This window comes from Marasmius oreades, chromosome 4 (genome assembly GCF_018924745.1).
Source record: "Marasmius oreades isolate 03SP1 chromosome 4, whole genome shotgun sequence".
In the NCBI taxonomy this organism is placed as follows: Eukaryota; Fungi; Basidiomycota; class Agaricomycetes; order Agaricales; family Marasmiaceae; genus Marasmius; species Marasmius oreades.
In genome coordinates, this window is record NC_057326.1 from 2,465,990 (window position 1) to 2,488,698 (window position 22,709).

The 22,709-nt window shown below is 44.5% G+C and overlaps 4 protein-coding genes across 5 annotated transcripts; 2 read left to right on the plus strand and 2 right to left on the minus strand.

Moving 5' to 3' along the window:
- Positions 1 to 9,919: 9,919 nt before the first annotated feature.
- E1B28_007592 (uncharacterized protein) lies at positions 9,920 to 14,890 on the plus strand. Its single transcript, XM_043152344.1, has 11 exons — positions 9,920 to 10,203; positions 10,258 to 10,647; positions 10,709 to 10,842; positions 10,900 to 11,093; positions 11,147 to 13,043; positions 13,093 to 13,485; positions 13,543 to 13,825; positions 13,878 to 14,095; positions 14,156 to 14,593; positions 14,651 to 14,681; positions 14,736 to 14,890. Exons 2-11 carry the CDS (start codon positions 10,377 to 10,379, stop codon positions 14,756 to 14,758), a joined length of 3,882 nt encoding a protein of 1,293 aa, XP_043010430.1. The 5' UTR covers positions 9,920 to 10,203; positions 10,258 to 10,376; the 3' UTR covers positions 14,759 to 14,890.
- Positions 14,891 to 15,095: 205 nt separating this feature from the next.
- On the plus strand, positions 15,096 to 18,425 carry E1B28_007593 (uncharacterized protein). 2 transcript variants are annotated; one of them, XM_043152345.1, is made up of 10 exons: positions 15,096 to 15,431; positions 15,487 to 15,872; positions 15,928 to 16,101; positions 16,154 to 16,452; positions 16,503 to 16,543; positions 16,600 to 16,892; positions 16,952 to 17,453; positions 17,507 to 17,640; positions 17,705 to 18,122; positions 18,196 to 18,425. In XM_043152345.1, the coding sequence occupies exons 1-10, from the start codon at positions 15,203 to 15,205 to the stop codon at positions 18,291 to 18,293; spliced, it is 2,574 nt and encodes an 857-aa protein (XP_043010431.1). In that variant the 5' UTR covers positions 15,096 to 15,202; the 3' UTR covers positions 18,294 to 18,425. The 2 variants fall into 2 exon arrangements, with proteins under 2 accessions (XP_043010431.1, XP_043010432.1); XM_043152346.1 differs by having other exon boundaries at positions 15,096 to 15,872.
- Positions 18,426 to 19,085: 660 nt separating this feature from the next.
- E1B28_007594 (uncharacterized protein) lies at positions 19,086 to 20,688 on the minus strand. Its single transcript, XM_043152347.1, has 6 exons — positions 20,503 to 20,688; positions 20,013 to 20,439; positions 19,877 to 19,959; positions 19,646 to 19,824; positions 19,343 to 19,577; positions 19,086 to 19,286 (listed from the first exon to the last, which is right to left on the minus strand). The coding sequence occupies exons 1-6, from the start codon at positions 20,653 to 20,655 to the stop codon at positions 19,248 to 19,250; spliced, it is 1,116 nt and encodes a 371-aa protein (XP_043010433.1). The 5' UTR covers positions 20,656 to 20,688; the 3' UTR covers positions 19,086 to 19,247.
- A 194-nt stretch (positions 20,689 to 20,882) lies between these two features.
- Positions 20,883 to 22,688, minus strand: E1B28_007595 (uncharacterized protein). Its single transcript, XM_043152348.1, has 3 exons — positions 22,158 to 22,688; positions 21,776 to 22,099; positions 20,883 to 21,722 (listed from the first exon to the last, which is right to left on the minus strand). Exons 1-3 carry the CDS (start codon positions 22,656 to 22,658, stop codon positions 20,904 to 20,906), a joined length of 1,644 nt encoding a protein of 547 aa, XP_043010434.1. The 5' UTR covers positions 22,659 to 22,688; the 3' UTR covers positions 20,883 to 20,903.
- Positions 22,689 to 22,709: the final 21 nt, after the last annotated feature.

Below are 22,709 nucleotides of genomic sequence, written 5' to 3' on the forward strand. Positions count from 1 at the left end.
AAGCGGTAATTCACCAAGTTCTACTCTCTACATTCTACTATGCACTGGCATATCAAGGGATTGCATCAGGAAAAGGGGGTATAGCGTCCAGGTGCTATCGCGATATAAATCGGAAAAGACCTTAAAGATGCATATTTATACAATTTTAACACTTATGAGTTATAAATTATGGGATTAATAGGACTAGAGTGAGCCCGCACTTCTAGTTAAAGCATGAGCCTCTACAAGAGACTTTATCCATACGAAATGTACAAAATTAGGAAAGATGAGAGACTTCGCTGAAGTTCAGAAAACTGTACGAACTTCAGGAAGCAGCCGTTTAAAAACCTTCGTTCTTGTATTGGAAGGCCTCCTCTTACTCCTGGAATGCTCATAGCAAACATAGGGATTTTATTATACACTTTATTGAAACTTCAACAAGTCTGGTTGGACTGCTCGGATATTGGAATTCTCGGATATAGAAATCCAAACAAGGATAAAGGAAGGAACATCCGATTCTCACGAACGGAAAATGGAAAGAATAGGAATTTCTCGGAAAACCAAGGAAACACGGACTTCAGCGAAGTGCACGTGTTATTTGATTTCAAGAGGGAAACCTTGGGGACAGGGCCTAGGATCGAGGCTAGATCTTCTCCAAAAAGGAATAGAACAGGAACAGGAAGAATGGATACACCTGAAACAGGGACTCGTTCCCTAGGAAAAACAGGAGAAAGCGGATATGTCGGGTACTTCGGCGAAGTCAAGTCCCTACATCGCAACCAGGAAACAAGGAACAGATATTCAGTTTAATATTCGATTGGGCACTTCAGCACATAAAACTCTTGTATTATACCCGATTAAGCGAGTTTCTGTTTGACTGAAAGGGATTTCATTATTATTTACTAGTTTCACACACATTTTGGACTTTTACTATTATTTATTAGAAAAACCGTATATAAGGAGGGCAGGAAAGAGGGATTTTCCCCAGCAACCTACGAGAGGAGACGCAGTTCACCTACTAGGATTCGCTCGAGATTTGACCTTTGCCCCAGTCTTCACTGAAGTTGGTGTTCTGTGTTTGGAAGGATAGATTAGATTATTGCAATTGAATTTGGTATTGGCATATTGTCTTGGAATTGAACTCTGGATATTGAAGTCAATTTGGACTTATATTGAATTTGGATTGCTATTGTCTAGTTTGGATATTGAACTTGAAACCGAACTTCGGCGAAGACTTGTAAAAGCTTTGTTGAAAAGTCAGATATCGAATTTTGGGATTTGTGAATCATATTGTCACCCTTGTAGTGAAAGAACCTTGATTGAAACAACTATAAAACCGAAGACCCCACATATTCTATCTTTCTTGGTGCCTCTTAGTGAAAACTAAAGCCTTAAGAATACCGACCTCCACCCCTTACACTTGTGTATACTCTTCTTGGTGTGGTTTTGGTTTGCGCACTTCGTGCTTGAGGTGTGTTTACTAGCCATATTTAGTGGTGTTACACAGCGTTATTAGCGCATGAAGGCGCATTGTGTGTGTCAAGGTGCCTGCATGCTGTCAACGCTTCGACGCTGCTGAGGTGTGTAAACGAAAGGTAGGCCTTCCGCCAACGTTGCCACGTGCATTGGGGTCGCATCAGGTCAGCGTTACCAAGTGTAGGGAATCCCTATGAGTTACGTTATTGCGCTGAAAATCGGATTTAGCCTTAATATGCACATTTTTAATCATTTTATTAACATTTGAGTTATAAAATAAGGGAATGTAGGACTAGGGTGAGCCCGAACTACTAGTCAAAGCACAAGCCTCTACGTGAGACTTTAGCAGTACAAAAAGTACAGAATCGGGAAGATGAGAGACTTCGCGAGGTTTTGAAAACGGTAGAAACTTCAAGAAGCAGCCTCTTAAAAACCTTCGTATTTTGAATAGAAGGCCTCGTCTTACTTGCAGAATGCTTGGGGTGAACATAGGGAATTTATTGAACACTTTACTTTGACTTCACAAAGTATTGTTGGACAACTCGGACTTAAAGGAAATAACGAAGGATATATCGGACAAAGGACCTACATGCGGACTTAGGATAGAAATATCCGATGCCCATGAAGTCATAGGAAAAGGAAAGGATTACAACGTTCCGAAATAAAGGAAATCTAGACCTCGCAAGGTTGACCTGACGGTTGTTACTGGGGACAGGAACACAGGAAATATGTCATGGACGGCGACTGGTTCTTTTCCTTATTTAGAGGACATCAGGACAATGGTGACATAGGAGATATGTTTCCAAGGATATGTGGGCAACTCGGAGACCTCGGGAAGTCTAGGCTCTGTCAGCGTAACATGGTGAAACAAACTGTTCAACCTTAGAACCACTGCACCCAACTAGTGGGGTTTTAAGGCTTACATGGCAAGCTAAACGATAGGGACCGCTAATGGGCGAAGAATACCACTCAAGAGTCAACCTAATATCAGAGCTACGGAAGTAGCACCAACACCAAATCAACCCAAAAACTAGTAAACCTCCGTGTAAAGTCTATCAATAACTCTACACACCAGGAAAGATTGCAAGGGTGGACTGCTTGGCAAAGGTTACGCACAAGATCACAGTCTCAATATCGTATGAAGGTCTTATGAAATCAATGTGCAACTGCGAGTGTAAAACACCACAGCTACGGGAATTCTAGGGTTTGTAGGGGCTCTGTTTATTGTCCAGTGGACTAAGTGGGACTGAATTTCATCTACAGTAAGACTAATTCGAACAATTGGAGACTATTGCCCTTGACGGACACGAAAACTAAGTTCTCGGCAGACACGAATGCTAAGACCCTCGATGGATCACGAAACAGTAATCAAGACCTCGGCAGCCTACGGACGGATAGTTCTCAAGTTTGACCTTGACGGTCTCGTATAGTTCAAATCAAATCTTATCGTATCACTGCACAATGACAGGGCAAATCTCTCTATTGGGTGTCAAGAGCAGTTACTCACGGGCAACCCACTCAGGACTTTCCTATGCACGGGTAGTACTTACTTTATCTACGGATACATGAGCTGCTTTTATACTACTTCTACACTAGCTTTGTAATTCTATCTCTATTTGTTTCATCTCTAAAAATAATGCACCGTAGCTACGAATCCATGCGAAATCTTATTGCTAGGGACCGTTACATGTGCAGAATCTTGTCTACGGAGCTTTTCTGTATTCGAATCATATGTTTTGGACCAATCTGGACCGTTCTTCATTCTTGTTTCAGCATGTAGAATGGACCTACATAGGCATACCAGATGGTATTTCCTGCCTACAGACCTTATCCTGCATTTCAACGTTATCAAATCATATGGACTTTGTGTGTCCAAGTAGTTCCAGCATATGGATCCAGAGTTCCGAATCGCCGTAGCACATGAACAGCACGGACTCCGAGATCCGTTGTTCATTCCTGCCTGGTCCCTAGGTACTCTATCTGTGATCTGGAATCTGTATCATGTCTTTTTGTCTTTTCCTCAGATCGGGACTCGATCTACGGTCATATCAAATTTCTCCTAGTCTGTGTGGTCTTATGTCTGATTTCTTGTCAACTAAATCCCCCGTAGAAGTAGGTACTCCTAGTATGAAGGTCTTTTGACTTCGTTAAGTTCTGCTACAAACGGTTCTGTGAAGACTACAAGTCTCCTAATAGTACAATCCCTTGATATGCCAGTGCATAATAGAATATAGAGAGTAGAACTCGGTGAATTACCACTTAAGTCCTCTGCTCATAGTGTTCTACAGGTTTCGAATGGTCATACAGTTTTCTGACATGATCTACGGCTCTCTCTAACTGGTCTAGCTGCGCCTATGGCACATTCTACTAGTGGCACTAGCTTTAACTAGCAATTCGGGCTCACTCTAGTTCTTAATACGATAAATATCGCTCCGTAGCACTGTTTAAAGTGCAAAAAGAACCGTGTAGCATAGTCAACTAAGTCGCATTACCGCCGAGGTGACAAGATTTACTCAATGGTAAACACTTGCTGGAGAATACTGGGAGGGAGTTTGGAAGCGCTTGTAGCACACTGGAAAAGATACTGGGGATGAGGACACTGGAATATTTGGGGGAACACTTGGGAACACTGAGGAGAGAGAGAGAAAAGCAGAAAGCACAAGAGACAAAACACAAACGGAGGGTTTAAAATTACAAGGCTGGGGAAAAAGCTAGATACATGGTGGGTTTATATACTACTGAGCTATCTACATGGGGATAAGACTTAGCCAATAGGAAATAAGATGGAATAACCATGGAATGATTGTAAATGACTGGAATGGCTGGGAATGACTGTGAATAACTGTGAATAACTGGAATAACTGTGAATAACCAAATGTCAAGGTTTCTAGAATGGCAAGGATGTCCAGGATGCCCAAAAATCGATTTCTGGGGATTATTTGCAGCTGGACATGCCCTGGAAAGTGAATGATTCGTGACACATGGATACAGACAGGGGACTCTTGGCTTATTATTTTATTCATGGTTTCTGGCACAATCTCTGGCATTATACCCAATTAGGCGAGTTTCTGTTCGACTGAAAGGGATTTTATTATTATTCTCAAGTTTACTACATATCTTGGACTTTTATTATTTTTATTTAGAAAAGTGTATATAAGGAGGGAGGGTAGCAGGAAATTTCCCCCAGCAGCCTACGAGTGGAGACGCAGTTCACCTACTAGTGCTGGCTCAAGGATTTTACCTTTGCCCCTCACTTCATCGAAGTTTGGTCTTTTGTGTTTGGATTGATTTGGACCTATTGCAATTTGGATTTGATTGGATTGTTATTGGAATTGAACTTGGATTTTGAAGTCAATTTGGACTTATATTGAATTGGAATTGCATTTGGACTTGATCGGAAATTTGAACTTGAACTTGAACTTCGCGAAGTCTTGAGAAAAGCTTTGTTGAATCCTTATTGTTGAAATATTGAATTAGTGATTTGTCTTGTCATTTGATAAGAAGGAATAGAACCTTGATTGAACCTTAAAACCCAAATATCCCTATATTCTCTCTTTCTTAGTGCCTCTTAGTGCAAACTAAAGCCTTAGAATACCGACCTCCACCCCTTACTCTAAGAACACTCTTTTGGTGTGGTTGGTTTGTGCACTTCGTGCTTGAGGTGTGTTTTCCAGTCCCATTAGTAGGGTGTTCCAAGTGTTATTAACGTTCAGTAGCATTGAGATAGAGATGCAGGGACAAGATGACTTAAGTTAAACTCGGGATGGCTTCGGATACATCAGGTTATATCCATTAGCTCAATTCCTCCCTCATGTTTCTTACTGTACTGGCAACTCACCTCAGATAGACCCTGCAGCACATACACTCTTGAACAATATTACAGATATGGGTGACTGACTGATCATTGATTATTATTAATGTCTATCCAACATGGTTTTTTTCAATGGTAAACACTGTGTATAACTCAAGTCCATAGTAAAGGTTAGAAAAGAGGATTGCCTGCATGTAACCTGTGAAAACTAAATGATTGAGACGAACATAGACATAGAGGATGGGAGATACCTTAAGAGGCAGGTGCTTGTTCCCCATTCTCAGCAAGCTCCACACCCTCAGCCATACAGCAAAGTCAACATCATTGAAGGTGGAATGAGCCTCCACCAGGAGGCAATCACTGTTGCTATGCTCCCTGTAGTGGCAATAGTTAGTAGTTGTCATGTTGCAGCAGGCAAAATAATTAGGACAGTGCTTACTTGAACATATGGCACAATACGCTTCATCACCATCTTCATTTCCTTCGTTTTCATCCCACTCCTGTTCCACATCATCCACATTCACATCCTCGTGGTGTTGCTGTACCAGCGAACCTTGGGCGAACCTGTCCACTGCTGCCCTACAGCTGTAGGGTTTAGTGGTGGTGATGGAGTATGATGAAGAAAAATAGATATAGCGAAAGTTCCTGCATTGGAAAGTCAATAGTACCTAACTCTCGAAAGATGTTTCATAATTTACATACCTATATTCTATGGTGGTAGAGATATAATGTGTGGTTCTGTAACCAAAAAGCAGGATCCTCTAAGCACTTTTTTTTTTGCTGGAAATGGAGAACTGAACAGATTGTGGTCTTGCGGTAAAGACAAAGATGTGGGTAAGAGGAGTAGCCCTAGCTCTACAGACAGAGAAAGGGCTACAGGTAACCAGGAAACTGCTGCCTCTTACAACAGCTGTAAGGAGGCGTAGTGGTGATGGTGATGAGGAAGGAGTAGGGCTGTTCTGCGTTCAATTCTAAAATTTCGCGACCTGGCAGAGTTTGAATTACATAGCAACGTGACCATGTGTCAAACTGGGCACACATTTTGTGACTCATGCCTCCCCCTTCACTTAATCCTGTTCCAATTCTCTACCTGGCTGTAGGAGAGAATCGGGATTTATCCTGGCCCTGATTGCTTCTTGTTGGTATCAAAACAATCACCGTATTCAAGTCATCTCTCGCTACATATGCTGTTCTTGATGCTTTCTTTTTGCCTTGTTTTATATACATATCAAACCTATTGTATTGCAATGCTACATAGTCTACTCTCATTCACGCTATCCTTCACTACGACTCGCAAGGCAACTGAATTCCTCCCAACGCCAGTGAGTGAGAACCAAAATCTCTCGAGGCGTTGGAGCTGACTTGCGTCTTGCGATGACGACCCCACTCCCCAGTTGTGTTTAAGAGCGTCGGGAGAGCATTGAGAAGCATCATGCTCTGGTTCTGGGACTGGCTGCCCTGGCTGCGTGGGGCAGCGTTAACGACTTTTTTGCGCGTTGAGAATCCGTGTCAATGCACATTCAACGAGTCTCAATGCCAGACCCCCTTTTCCTGATGTGTACTATTAGAAGACTTGTAGTCTTCACGGAACCGTTTGTAGCAGAACTTAACGAAGTCAAAAGACCTTCATACTAGGAGTACCTACTTCTACGGGGGATTTAGTTGACAAGAAATCAGACATAAGACCACACAGACTAGGAGAAATTTGATATGACCGTAGATCGAGTCCTGATCTGAGGAAAAGACAAAAATGTTAAGATAGACTCAGTGCGTAAGAACGACAACTCATATTCAATGTAAACTACCTGTTAAGATAGACTAAATAAGATAGATAAGTAAAGAACATGAGTAAAGTAATCAGTAGGGCTCACCTCAGTGCGTAAGAACGACAACTGAGGTGATCCCATGAAACAAGAGAACTATATAAGTCAAAGCGGAAGTATACGAATAGGGGTGTGGGGAGTATCAATGGAAACAAAGGAAATGTGAGCACTCTGCGCTCCGACTACCTGACGGACGGTACGAATACTGTCTCAACAAAAAAGACATGATACAGATCCCAGATCACAGATAGAGTACTTAGAAACCAGGCAGGAATGAACAACGGATCTCGGAGTCCGCGCTGTTCATGTGCTACGGCGATTCGGAACTCTGGATCTATATGCTGGAACTACTTGGACACACAAAGTCCATATGATTTGATAACGTTGAAATGCAGGATAAGGTCTGTAGGCAGGAAATACCATCTGGTATGCCTATGTAGGTCCATTCTACATGCTGAAACAAGAATGAAGAACGGTCCAGATTGGTCCAAAACATATGATTCGAATACAGAAAAGCTCCGTAGACAAGATTCTGCACATGTAACGGTCCCTAGCAATAAGATTTCGCATGGATTCGTAGCTACGGTGCATTATTTTTAGAGATGAAACAAATAGAGATAGAATTACAAAGCTAGTGTAGAAGTAGTATAAAAGCAGCTCATGTATCCGTAGATAAAGTAAGTACTACCCGTGCATAGGAAAGTCCTGAGTGGGTTGCCCGTGAGTAACTGCTCTTGACACCCAATAGAGAGATTTGCCCTGTCATTGTGCAGTGATACGATAAGATTTGATTTGAACTATACGAGACCGTCAAGGTCAAACTTGAGAACTATCCGTCCGTAGGCTGCCGAGGTCTTGATTACTGTTTCGTGATCCATCGAGGGTCTTAGCATTCGTGTCTGCCGAGAACTTAGTTTTCGTGTCCGTCAAGGGCAATAGTCTCCAATTGTTCGAATTAGTCTTACTGTAGATGAAATTCAGTCCCACTTAGTCCACTGGACAATAAACAGAACCCCTACAAACCCTAGAACCCCCGTAGCTGTGGTGTTTTACACTCGCAGTTGCACATTGATTTCATAAGACCTTCATACGATATTGAGACTGTGATCTTGTGCGTAACCTTTGCCAAGCAGTCCACCCTTGCAATCTTTCCTGGTGTGTAGAGTTATTGATAGACTTTACATGGAGGTTTACTAGTTTTTGGGTTGATTTGGTGTTGGTGCTACTTCCATAGCTCTGATATTAGGTTGACTCTTGAGTGGTATTCTTCGCCCATTACCAAGGAAGGAGAGTAGGAGTAGCCTTCAAAGATGTGTTGGGGCAGAGGCAATGGTGGTAGAGGGAAAGGAAGCATGGGAAAATTGGTATGGACTGCTGGCTGTCCTTGACAACTGGACAGTTGCTGTAAACATTGCAAATGCCAGTCACCCCAGGTCACTCAGCACCAATGACAACGCTCAAAACGTGCTGCTATGGCCACAATGGCTTACAGTGGCCATAACCCATTATCAACCCTATTACTGGTAGTACTGGTTTTTAACCTCTTACCACAGCTGTTAGGAGTTGTGCACATTCACGGACTTGCTACGACTATCAGGACAAAATGGGGATTAGAGGCAAAATGTATCTAGTTAGAGTGTCTACTTGTACAGTAGGTTGGTCAATATTAATGGTGATCTTTTAAAGCAAAGGTGATTGAATGGTGTCTTTAAAGAGGCTTGATGATTGTAACAAGGTTATGAGGGTGTAATTGAGGTTGTTCACACAGTGAGTGGGCTTGTAAGGTTGAATATTGTATATTCAGTAGTAAAAATAAGAAGTAAGAGTTCAGAAGATAGGTAACTTGGGGGGAAAGGGTACAAAAAATATCTAGGCTGAGGTTTTGAGAGGAAACCTCAGGGCTTTTATACTCTACAGTTATGTAAATAGGTACAAAGAAATAAAGGTGAGGTGTACCCTCAGCACAAGCATTACTTGAGAGAATTTAGTAATGAAAAGCTGCCAGGATGAGGTGTACACTTGGAAAAGGGGTTTTCTCAGGAAAATTAGTAAAAGAGTCCTCGGGGAATGAGGGGTACTCGGCACAGGGTACTTGGTGAGGCTGTACAGGCTGTGCGTATGGCGGAATTGAGTAGGGTTTGTTGGTAGCAGTGATATTAAGGCTTGAAAAAATGATAGGGGGACTGTTTATTGGTTAGCAAGCTTTGGTGGGCCTGAAAAGTGCACGGATCGTAACATGCTAGTGTACTCTACTAGCGGCCATAAGCTTTAACTAGCAGCTTGGGCTTACTCTAGTTCTCATATGATGTCTATATTGTTCCAAAGCACTTAGTATATGTGCTGAAATGGACATAAAGTAGCATAGATGTCAAAAGTCGCATTATCACTTGACAAGGTTTGGTTTCCGAATTGTTGGGATCAGTAGTGACCGGCTGTGCTATGATTGTGAAGGAAAATTTGAGCTTGTCTTGTGCACCAGCTGATCCAACTCGACGGGAACAGCAGTTTCAAGAATCCTTGTATGCCCTGGAGGTAGTTTAGGTGCTCTAACCAAACCATGCTTCTCTTTATCATGTTTCCGCTGCCGTATGCTGTTGTCTGAAACACCTGGAGCCTGAGCATCCAACACCCAGCTTTCTTCCAGTATGTATATTATGTGTTCCTTTGTATCTGTGTTGATGTGTCGGTAGACCATGACATTTACGAGGCTTTGCAAGTGAAAAGAGCATGTATTATAGAGTGGAAGAGAGCTACAATGAATTTACAGAGTTTTTGGCCTTTCTTCGACTTTTTTTGAATTGTTTGAGTTTTTCACACGCGCGAATGATGTGCCGCAAGGTTTTTGAGAAACGACTGTAATCCTTCTATGGACCCCGTATATGTTTCTAACACATTAATAATGTTTTTGCTGGCTATGGTGCCATATAGCCTTCATTCTTGACCACAATCTGGATACATATTTCACCACCCCATTGCTAACTGCTACCATAATGGAAGAGTGGGAGCGTCTAACAACTAAAGCATAATAATTGTTGTTCTCTGACCACGATCTTCCTTTATCTCTGCATACATTGACCTCAACCATCAATCACAATTGATATTTAATATGGATGTGTAAGTGAATGCTGTCAATGTGTGTATAACATGCAATCACTCACAAATACACAGTTTGTCCCAGCACCTGAATTTCAAACGACAGCGCACCACGCACAAGCCAAGACCGGGTGCTATCTCAGCCTCTGCTCGTCTATTCCCTTTTTCCTTGCAGTTCGTTTCAATCCTTTGGAATGGAAGGTGGTAATGTGGAACAAGATACCCAGTACACGGCCGAGCAGAAGGGCAAAGGCAGGGAAGGATTTGAAGAGAAGGGCAGCGGGCACTCCTACGATGTCGGTAAAAACCCTCCTCCACCGATTCCAAATAAACGTGGACGGCCAAAGAAGGAACCGGCAATTATCCTTCCACGGCAACCAACGCGACCGAATGCCAACAACAAACACGAAAAAAATAAATATCAAATAGTGGAGGGAAGCGTTGGTAAACCTCTGAGAAAGAAAGGTACGTGTCTTGCTATGTTGCCCGGAATTACTTTTCGAAGATATAGATGATATTCTACAAGGTAACTCAAAACGCAAGGATACCATGAGATGGTTCATTGAAGAGAACAAGCCAATCATCCATAACTCGGTCACTCACAACGCAGAAGCGAACGAAGATTGCCCCTCAGAACTCAGGCCGCGCCAGTGGTGTAGTGTAGGTAGTTTTCACTTGTCACCGGGTCTCCGATGCTCACTCACTATGTGTTTACAGAACAGAACAGAGCTACTGTTAATACATCCCGAGTTATCAGGTAAATCGTGCGTGAATGGGATATGCTGGGAAGGCACACCTCTTCCTGTCATCCTGCTGGAAGGTCGACACGGAATTTCAATTTCGTCTCCCAAATCTAGGGAGGGAGAGGGGTTGAACTGCGGGTCGAGCCAAACTACGATGGACGTGACGATGTGCGTACGCAAATATTCCATGTCCTTTTTGTGCAATAAACAAGAACTTATAGAAAACGGACCTTTGAATGTGCGATCAAAGACTTGCCTGGTGGAACCCTCCCTCACAGTATACTCCACTCATACCACACTGTTGCCCTTCCGCAGACTGACAGCGTCGCTCCCGACGAAGGCGTGCCATCTTGTTCCAGAGTACTTGAACCAGTAGAAACTTCAGAGCCAGTTCAGGCTCAAAACGAGAGCGGGCAGAAGGTAGAGCGGATAGTTGAAACGGGAATCAATTTTGTTACTGCCGAAACGTTAATCAAGCACGAAATACTTGATATTCCCCTCTCTCTGGTCGACGGTCCACCCTGTCTTGAGGAAACCCTTGGAAATCGTGTCAAGAATAGCCAAAAGTCGTCATGCAAAAGCAAACGACTAAAAGTAACCGATTCTGGTGATGGTACGGCTCGCAAGGATTCCAAACCGCACAGCGGCCGAGCCCTGAACTCCCAGAACATGGAGCCCGGAGAACAACCCAGACTTGCCCATGAACACCACGTCTCGTCCTCCGGCGTGGAGGATCGAGAGCAAGGGCGCATAACCATTCCTCAGCCTATTGGCCCGGAAACCTTCGTTTCAAATGGAGCATGTTCTCAAACATCCCCTTCTCCATCGAACTCCCTGTCAGAATTGACGATAAGTACCCAATGCAACTCGAAGCTACGCGGTCTATCACCCTTGTCTCCCCTGACTCCCTCTCCCGTCTTTGAACATGGAGACATCTGTGGAACCTTAACCCTTCGACGTAGCAGAAGAATATCCGAACACAAGATTTCCCATGACACCATTCCTCGAACTGGAAAAAGAAAAAGAGAAATAACTCCCGCGTCAAGTAAGCCAAGAAAAAAGAAAAAGAGAAGTGATCGCGGGAAGGTAATACACCTACCATACATTAAGGAAGAAGACGTCGCGGCTTCAAGTCCTGTCAAGTCCCACGCAATGACCGTCCGACAGAGTAAAGGAAAAGAGGAATATGTAAATTCGTCTCGTGGGTCATCAAGAAAAGCTGGTGTCACAAAGTTGGCCGGGCCGCCCAAAAACTTCGCCAAGTTGATTTCCCCATCCCAAGACGAGAGAGATTTTCAGACTCCCAAAGTGACTCCTTCGCAACCCGCGCCTTCATTGCCGTTTACAGTGAGCAAACCGAAATACGCAGGAATGAAATTCAAAAAAACTAAAGCTCCGGCTGCTGTACCTGCTGCAGACATGAAAGAAAGCTCTGCCACACCTACGGTGGAACAATCGCCAGATTTCCATACCAGTACCTTCCATGACACAGCGAAAACTTGCCCGACTACTGTTCAAACAATCAACATTGATCCTGGGGAGTTTAGATCAAATCCCAACGTTATCGTCGGGCATCCTTTCCCGCTTCAAAATTCACCATTCAACGAACCGGCACCCTTGGTCATCCCACCCATTTCGACCCAAACCATTTCAAACCCTTACCATTTTGCCGTCCTTTCCAATGAGAATAAGGTGTCGGCTGTGATACCTTCGATCCACTCGATTGAGGCGCCTTCGAACGACAAGGCAGGTCATCTCTTAGAGCTATTACAAGCAAACGAAGGTTCGCAGCAAGACATTGGATCTTTATCCCTCGCGCCTACATTCCCTCCGATCGAAAGTGCCGATTGTGTGGAACGTGCACCGCTGAAGGATACCTCATACCAATCCTTAGATAATAGGCTAGAACCAACGATCTCTCCAACTTTGTTGACGATACCTTCTCCGATACCTTCTCCGATACCCTCCGAAATCCAAGCAGTGATCGATCTACAAACCAATAACGCACTAATTCTAGGAATAGCATCGCGAGAGGTCTTCAATGACAAAGCTGGCACAAGATTGGCAGATGAATACGGCTATCTTTACACTGGTTTATGGCGAGTGATTGACACCAAGGTCTGTCTCTGAAATTTGGTCTCCCCTTCATTCTCTCATTAGCTTAAAGACTGCCAGTTTATCGCAGGAAATGTTAACGAGATCCGGTTACGTTGGGCCAGATGGCAAGTTTCGGGGGAGAGTTCAGTGGACATTCACACTTCAGTGGGTTCCAGGAAAGGAGGAAGGGTGGGACCCGCGTATCACTTTGTATCCCTGGTGGCACCATTTTAGGAATGTCGAATCTCCGCTATCGACAACTGACACTGTATCGAGTTATGCAAGTCTTATTTGTCCGACGCTACTGATATGCAACATCAAAGACGACGGAAGGAGACAGGACAAATGGAGTGCTGGAGATGGAGATGCGGGTTCCACTAGGGGATGGTATTGCTCTGATTGCGGGAAGTTTAATCGTCAAACGTACTGGAGGAGACGAAAGTGTGGAAGCACTCTCTGTCGTGTATGTCTTTCTTTGCCGATGCATATACCAGGCGTTTCTGAAATAGAAAATTTCAAGGATAAACTAGTGACAGCTTGCTCAGTGAAGTCTCTCGATCACGTCAGAGAGCGCGGTCAACAACAGCCTATCGTTCTTCCCATGAACACGCATCCTCGTTATATCGATCCACTAATTATAGAATGGAAAGACGGATTAATGACATTGGTCTACGAGACCGGTCTCGAACACAGTATAAGACATGTCTTCACTTGTAATGTTGGATTACTGCAAGAAGAACAGACGAGTTTATTTGAGAAGATCCAAGAACACCTTCTTCTGCGAAGGAAACCGGAAGATTCTAGTAAGGACTCAATCCTACTCATGTTATACGAGCTTACGTCGATTTGTTCAAGGACCATACTTCTCATATGCTATCGCGGAGGTTCCTTCGACTTTCACTTTGGCGAACGAATTCTCTGCAACAGTCGAAACCTGGGATCAAGCTCACCCCTGCATCACACAGACGAGAGGTTTACTCTCTCATACCGCTCGGCATTATGGAGAGCTCAAGCATGTTCTAGAGATCAAAAGCCTTTTACTGCTTACGTGGACTGTCGGTGGGCGTAGAAAGGTAAGAAGCAGCCTCTCTTGACGCTAGGTTTCTTGGACGTTCTGAGCACCTCCCGGGCAGGCAAAGATTCCACTGCAAGCGAAAGAGCAGGGCATAATCTTGATGACTTTGGGTCACGAAACTTTGATCAGTTTATCGCCCAAGTCTGGCTTACGGCGGGTCGAGGTTAACTCTGGCACAAGTAACACAACGGAAGACCTACATGCTCCTCCATCTGGTTCTGGTTTTGCATGTACCCAACCGACCGAAGATCTTGCTCCTATTATAATCAAACCAGAACCTTTGGAACAACCAATGGACATTGATGCTCCCGGATTGCTGTCATTTCCCCCGGAAGAGTTAGGAGGGATCGATAGGAAGGATTTTGAGCTTATTCCTATTAATTGCACGGGATGCCCCGCAGAACGACCTAAAAACGTTGATCAGAGAAAGGACAGTGTTTTGAAATTCACTCTCGTGCACGGTGATGCACTCATTCTTTTCGGGGATGATTTTGAGGTACGAATATGAATTCTATCGGGGAAAATACGACGTTGACTTTGGCTACCCTGGCAGTATACAATAGAGAGGGATGGCGTCAGCATTCGTAAGTGTTCTACATCCGATGAAGTGAGAGTGCACTGAAGCGAATGAAATGTAGTTCTTATAGGTGTATTAGGCTGAGAGATGTGTGTAGTTGTACAAGCAGATCTTTTCGTAATGGATTAAGTATGTTGTATTAGCACCTCGGTGCGAAGAGATGGAAGGCACGAAATCGGAAACACAATAAAGCTACACAAAACATCGACAACGCCATAATAGGCACCAACCAGAGCTAGAGTCAACTGACGCATAATGCATACTCATGCACCGTCTTAGTACTGGATTACCGGTAATTACTGGTATACTATCTATCTATCTATCTATGTTGTAAGTTATTTATCACGTACCGGACTTGACCGAGACCTCCGAGACCTCCGAGACGCGTTCCACTCACTTGTGACATCACACCCCGTATTTACTATTACTCACGTGTGGCACCTCCACCTCAGTGGCCATCGATTATTATTATGTCGACGGCAACCTGCACGCTGCTTGGCGCAGCCATTGACACTTTTGTTCTCAACCATGACCTCGAATCCTCGACCAAACTCCAATACCACCGATAAACACCCAACTTTACATTCAGCTCCTGCCAACCATCAGGACAGCTCCGACATCTCCTCCTCCATCCCAGATGAATTTCAGAAAGGTCTACGAATGACAAAGGTCACCGAGAAAAAGGTGAAGGAGGTCCAGTTTCGTATCGAACCAGATGAAGGCCGCATCGTCTACGAGTCAAAGACGAGTGGGATTAGTGCGTTTTCTACAGCTCGTCTTTAAGTGAAATTCCCATCAACTGTACCTCAAAGTCCCGCTCGAAACTATTAAGGAACTTCGGTTCAACTCAGATGCAGGCTATTACCGTGTACTATTCAAGTTCCCACTAGAAGTACAGGCACGCTGGACGACAATAGTCTTCATTCTCGACGGAACCTACAAAACGATACATATCATCGCGCCATCAGTGGATGTTTTCTATCGCTGGAAATCGGCAGTCCAGAAATTGTACACAATTCGACAAGGTCTGATGACTGGACTGCAAAACAATGAGTTGAGGGATGCGCTTTGGGAGAAGCAGTATTGGAAGGGTGCAGACCGGAACAATGATCAGAAACTAGATTTCAACGAACTGAAAGCCCTCTGTCTTCGGCTTAATTTGAACTTTCTGGAAGCAGATTTGAAGAAGGTCTTCAAGGTGGGCCTTCTCACGCCTCCTAGAGCTTGTTTTACCAAGAGAGCTGTAAACATAGGAAGCCGATGTCAACAATCGAGGCTATTTAGATTTTATAGACTTCAAACGTTTTGTCAAGATCGTGAAAAAGCAGCCCGAGGTTGAAACGTTATACAGCAACCTTTGCACCTCCGGAGCCAGTGACAAGCTGAGCTTTGCGATGTTCGAAAAGTTTATGCACGATTCTCAAGAAGTACGTGTAGTTTACTTGCCTTGTCTCGACTTTTCTGATCGAATGTTATCAGTCTCAACTTACCCAACAAGAACTGAAAGACGTTTTCGCGAAGTATTCACAAACAACGCCTGCTAACGAGACGACCCAGAGTCCGCTTAGCACGACGGATTCGGCGCCCAAGACGGAATCCTTCATGAATCGGGACAGTTTTTCGGCTTTCCTTCGTTCAATGGACAATTCGGTCTTCCCCGACCGATATGGCCCGGTTCACCATGATATGACAAAACCGATATCAGAATACTTTATCTCGTCTTCGCATAATACTTATCTCATTGGACACCAGCTGGTAGGGATATCGACAATTGAGGGGTAATGGCTTTCATACGCCTCCTTTCATGTACTGACCATCAATTCTCCAGCTACATCAGGGCACTCTTGCATAGTTGTCGGACTGTCGAATGTAGGTTGCTAGTGGCCTAACTTAGGTTTCGATGGTGACTCACATGAATCACGTAGTGGACATCTATGATGGCGACGAAGAGCCCATGGTTTTTCATGGCAAAACGTTTACCTCCAAGGTGCCCGTACGGGAAGTTTGCCAAGCTATCGCCAAATACGCGTTTGTCGCGTCTCCGTATCCCGTCGTCATTTCTGCCGAAGTGCATTGTGGGGTCAAACAGCAAGACATGGTCGTCAAGGCAATGCAAACTGTATTCGGGAATGCGCTTATTAGTGCGCCCGTTGATGGACGACCAAAACTTGAGTGCCTTCCTAGTCCCGAAGACCTGAAAGGCAGAATTTTGTTGAAAGTCTGTATCCCGTCCCGTTTCAATGCCATTGTATAAGCTGAGATAGTTCCTTTCCCTAGGCAAAGAATCTCTTCGTGGCCGCACAACTAGAGTCATTACAAGCAATGCGGGATGCTGAAGCTGCCGCACAGAGACGAGCGGAAATTGAAGCAGAAGTCTCGGCTACATCGTCCTCGTCTTCCTCCGAAGACGACACAAGCATTATTGCGGAACTTAGAAGCCTTAAACACAGAATTCGCGAGAAGACGAGTCGAAGAAAAGCAGCTAAGAAACCCAAAGTCTGCATGTCGATGAATCTTCTTTCCCTCCTCGTTTACACAGTAGGAGTTAAATGCCGTGGGTTTGGCGGTCAACAATATGCGCCAGAACATATGTTCAGCCTTTCGGAGAATTCGGCCAATAAGTATCTGGAAGGGAGCTTTAAGGATGTGATTAAACATACGCAGACACATATGATTAGAGTGTACCCGAAGGGAACTAGGGTCAGCTCGTCGAATTACGAACCACATCGGTTTTGGGCTGCAGGTGCCCAGGTTGTCGCACTCAATTTGCAAACCTTTGGTGAGCTCGACATATCTGTTTACTGATGGTCCTCTGATGGTCTGGTTATGTAGATATTGGGTACATGATCAACCAAGTCATGTTTGAACGGAACGGACGCTCGGGATACGTGCGTAAGCCAGCTGCACTGCTACCGAGCGGAGAAGAGCTTTTGAACAAACACACTCAACACTATCTCGATGTGACGGTCAGTGAGGAACCTACCTCTACCAGCATCTATCTTCCTGTGCTCACAAAGGCTCCCTCCCTAGGTCATCTCAGCCCAACAATTGCCCCGACCTCGAGATGCTCTGGGCCATGAAATTATCGACAAATCCATCATCGATCCATACGTTGAAGTATCACTTCACATACCCCTGTGGTCAAAATCCCCATTCTTACCAGGTGGGGACGTCGTATCTGGGAAAACATCGGTAACCTATTCGCCCCCTAACACCAAAGCATCCACAACAGAAGCGACTTCCGGGAGGACGGTATCGTTTAAAACGAAATCTGTCAAAAACAATGGTTTCAATCCTGTGTGGAATGAGGAGCTTTGTATACCATTTGATTGTGTGGGTGACATGAAGGAGTTGATATTCGTCCGGTTCTCGGTCAGACAGCAAGGGGATGATGTCGATGATGAACCTTTGGCTAGTTATTGTGCACCCTTGGGGTGTTTACAGCATGGTGAGTGTTTTTTGAAAGTTAACTGCATCATGTGGGTGGATATCTTACTCCCATACACTATGATTATCGAAAGGTTTCCGATATCTGCCTCTACATGACTCTCAACTGGCTCAGTATCTTTTCTCTACGTTGTTTGTGGAAATCAAAATTCGCGACGTGAAGAAGGCTTGACCAGACATGAATATTCTCATTCTTTGAGTACGTACTTAAGGAATCTTGGACAGATGTACGATACAACTTGTAGTCTAAAGATTGAAATGGAACGCGGGGATGTACACTTCTCCTAGCTGTTTTGTCTCCAAAGTAGTATCTGGAATGAGTAGAAATTGTTTTTGGAAATGAGGCTGGCCAAAGGTCAGGCAAATGAATAAACTACTGCCTTGCGAAGAACTCTGTCGTAGAAGTTTTTAAAAAGAAGTCACTGTCTAACCGAACATCCCGAACGAGATCTCAAGCGGATGAGTCTTCTGTGGTGGGAGAAAGGACAGTGTTCGGACCAATATTCCTTTGTTCCGTACTGTTCATTATTCCGGTAGTGTATCATGAGTAGCCACTGGCAGATAGATGGATTGGCAGTGACAGAGGAAAACAAGAAACAAGCGTGAGTCATCAGGCTGCTATAAGTATCGACTCTACCTTGACGTACATGGCTCTCAATTATAAGCAACAGTCCAATCTCCCTAGCGGCTACATATACCACTCATTTACGACCTCCCAGACATGTCCTTGGAGGAAGGGAACGGGACATACAATCGGGAGATCCGACTGTTGGCTTCCTCTTAATAGTAGCCGCCTTGCTACTCGTAGTTTATCCGGAATGTTCATTTTTGGAGACTTGTATTAGATGTCGATGTTCCAGACTGCAGTACACGTCCCTGTCACGAAAGAGGCTCAGGCCTTCATAAGGGGTCCATGGATTATCATTTTCTCGGGGGAAAGGCGGACCCATTCAAAAAAAAACCCCCCACTTGGAAGTTTGTTCCTGCCTCGACGCGCAGACACATAAGTTATTGTTCGGACCAGTCCTACATAGACTTTCGAAGGACGGCTGTACAGTATGAAAATGATACGTTTCAGGAATAACTTGATATTTATAATCGATTAATAGCATTTCCGTCCTGTTATTCATAGGAAGAAGGTTTTCCTGCTAGTCTCCAATTCGGGCTGAGGAAGAAAAAAACAATTAAACTCCGAGTGAGCAGAGAACGCAAGGGACTCGCCTTCCAGCTCCACAAATATTCATCCTGTTTCGGCGGCAAAACCTTTGGGGGAGATGTATCATCGTCATCTTCCTTTGGGTCCCCATCATTTTCACCCGAATCAAATTCCAACGGTTTAGGTGCATTACCAAAGTTTTGAACCGCTGGAATCCCTTTTCTAACCGAGCGCAGTTTCAAAGTGAATCGGGGACCGATTTCTTGTAAAGCTACTTTTTCCGTAGACCTGAAAGCATATCTGCGTGCGCGGGCAGGAGGTGAGAGTGAGTAATCCGTCAGAGGTACATTCGTTGTTCAAGTTCTCACCGATGTCTCCGGAAGAACAAAAAGTCCCGTTGGTTATGTAGAGTGACGACTTGCCTCCCTTGAAATTCCGGTAGGGCAGGGAACATCGTCTGGAACATACGACCCACGGTTTGGCCTAATCGCGTCACAAATCCATTCAAAACCAGTTCTGGGTTATGGGGAGTAGCCCGTGCGTGGCCCTGTTGCAAACGATCTTTAGCCCTCGACTCCGAAAAGGTTCCAGAAACTCACGTAAATTTGATTCGTCAATTCGACAGAGGTGAGCTTGAAATACGCAGTGGGGCCATTGGGGAGATGTATCAGAGTTATAGCGTCTGTTGATAACAATCAAAAGAGAAGGAAGGCGGGAGAAAAAAAAGAAACGCACTGGGCTTTTTCATATCCTCATTCACCACACACATATGTTTATATCCCCTCCCCGCAGCCCATCCGGCAATCCTCCCCATCTCAAACCCTTTACCTTTCTTCCTCCGTATAAACCCAGCACCAGGAAACACTCCAACGAGTTCATCGCAGAACGCGTATGTCGATTTAGACGCTTTTGGAGATGTAGTTATCAGAACTTTGGGGGGTACCGTAGGATCGTCTTCGGATGTAAAGTAGTATGCAAACGGGTCGTTCGATATATCCGCGGCTGTTTCGTCGAAGGAGTTTTCGCCGCTGTCGTCAGGATTTTGGGGAGTCGAAGTCGAAGCGGAAGTTTGCGTCGAGGAGGATGGATCTGCAGTCAAGAATGAGGGATCGAATTCTCGCATGTTGTCCAATGTTCGTGGTACATTTTCTGCTAGACGTTTCTAGAACAGAGAGGTAGTTCACATCAACCAAAGTGGCAGCGTAAAGGTTGCTCGTCCACCGACTTTTTTCGCAGCAGGATCATTAGCCTCAATTTTTGCTCGTTCAAGCCTTCGTTGTAGTTTATCTTGTCGTTTTGCCTTTTTGATTTTATTTGCAACTTCTTCTCTTTTGATTTTATTCTTGATTCTCGAGGATCTGAATGAAGAAGTAGGCATCGTTGATGTGGATGTGGATGTTGCACTACAACGGGCGCTTGTAAGCACAGCAAATTTTTTGACGCGCGATTACACAGCTGCATTACATAAGAGCACCTCATCGAAAATGGTTTTGGGTTCACGTGGACTTTAATGTTCCTGCATAGTAAATACTTGAAGGAGACACTTGTACTGAATATTCTGGAGTTGGGTGGGACCATAAGATGGCCAAACAGGGGAGACAGAAATATTTTAAAAGTAGGTCAATTTTATAATAAGAATTTAACATTCTTATAAAAATCAAGCATCGGATTCTCCCCGTTCCTCAACCTGGTCTTCCCAAGATCCCCATACGTCCCCAAAAACTCTGCATGAGTAAAAACACTCGATTTATGCTCTCCAATCGGTAGTCCACTAGCAGATGTAACACCATCTTTCGGTTTCCTTCTATTCCCCGATGCAGTATGGGACGAAAAAAAGTCGGAACCCAGGGATAGCGAGAGCGCGGTCGAAGTAAGAGGAGACGAACGGTCTGGGATAGATGAATCCGCATACATAGAGGAGGATCGACTCTTGGGTGGCTGAGAAAGAATATGTTCATACATATCTCTCAATCGTTCAAAGTTTGTCGGGAAAAATATATCAAATGAGCCTTGGTGGACAAGGAGTGTCTCGCAAGGTACCGTTGTTCCGTGTACTCGAGTTTGCACAACAGGTGAGTTGACTCCTGGGATTGTATCTGTGAGGGAAGAGAAATCGGATAGGAGAAGTCGATGCCGAGGGAAGTGGTTTCGGAGTGTTCGGAGGAGACTGAGAAGTCGTGTTGGGATGTATTCCTCGGAGGACAGATTGGCTGCGAAGGGGAGATTCCTGTAAAACTTCCTCATTGAGGGGAACTGCTGAAACAGACGTGAAAAGGGTAAAGGATGTTTTAATCGAGAACGCGTCGCTAGGAAGGATGTAATCAAAGGGTCGTCGATTGGGGTATATATCATGTCAAAATCTCCGTTCTTGTCAATCGTTACAAACCCCTGGTAAGGTTCCAGAGTATCAAGATCATAACGAATTGCATCATGAGCAAAATTATCCTGGTGCAAGGAAATGACAATGGTGACACAAGTGAAATAGAACGGCTACGCACAATGACTTCCATCGACAAGAAAAAACACGGCGCCGGTTCGCGCACATCCCAATGAAATATGCTCTTATGAACAACACTTACACCAGGATGAGATTTCGTCAGTCTCTGCCTCTGTTTTTGTGCAAGCTTTGCACTAATTTCGATGATCGTATATCGCGTCCGGTCGTAGACTTCAGGATACTCGGAGCGTAGATAGTCAAGGATATTGGAAGCCAGTGTTCCATTTCCCGCACCTATCTCGTAGATGATGAAATCTTCGTATGGGAAGTACTTGAGGAAATATTCTGAAACGAGACATTGGGCTACTGCTTGTCCGTACCAAGGCTAAAAGTTGCCATTTTAGCTGACACAATCAGTTGAGAAAGGTACAAAGAACACACACCTTGAACAACTCCGTAGGCGTATGCCACAACTGCTTCTCCGTCTCATAGGATGCATATCTCCTTGCAACAACCGCGTCGAATTCTGAAGCATCGCGAATACCACCAAAGTCAAACGGTATGTCGCTCCAATCGAATATAGTAGCCTTTTTTGAGAAATATCCGTAATGGGGATTATACAACGAGTCTTCGATGAAATCTCGAGTCAGCATCTTCACTTCCCGAGGAGGTGTAGTCTCCCCAGCCAAGTCATTGGAAGTGACTCGTTTGAAAGTGGAGTAGTCGGTTGATGAAGGGTCAAATAAGGGAGACCTATTGTAATTCCATTTGTCTGCAGGTTCTGGAGGGTGCAGAAGGGAATCTTTGAAGTCTTTCTCTTTCTTTCCTTTCTCTAGTACTAAACTTGAAGTCGAGAAAAGGTGTGATTTGGTTGCGGAGAGTTTAAGAGGACGACTAAGGGTGTTGGTATGACATAAAGTGAACCTGTAGCCAGCAGAGAGCATGTGCTTCAGAGCTGCAACGAAGAGGTGCGCGTTGTGTACATAAGCCGCGTC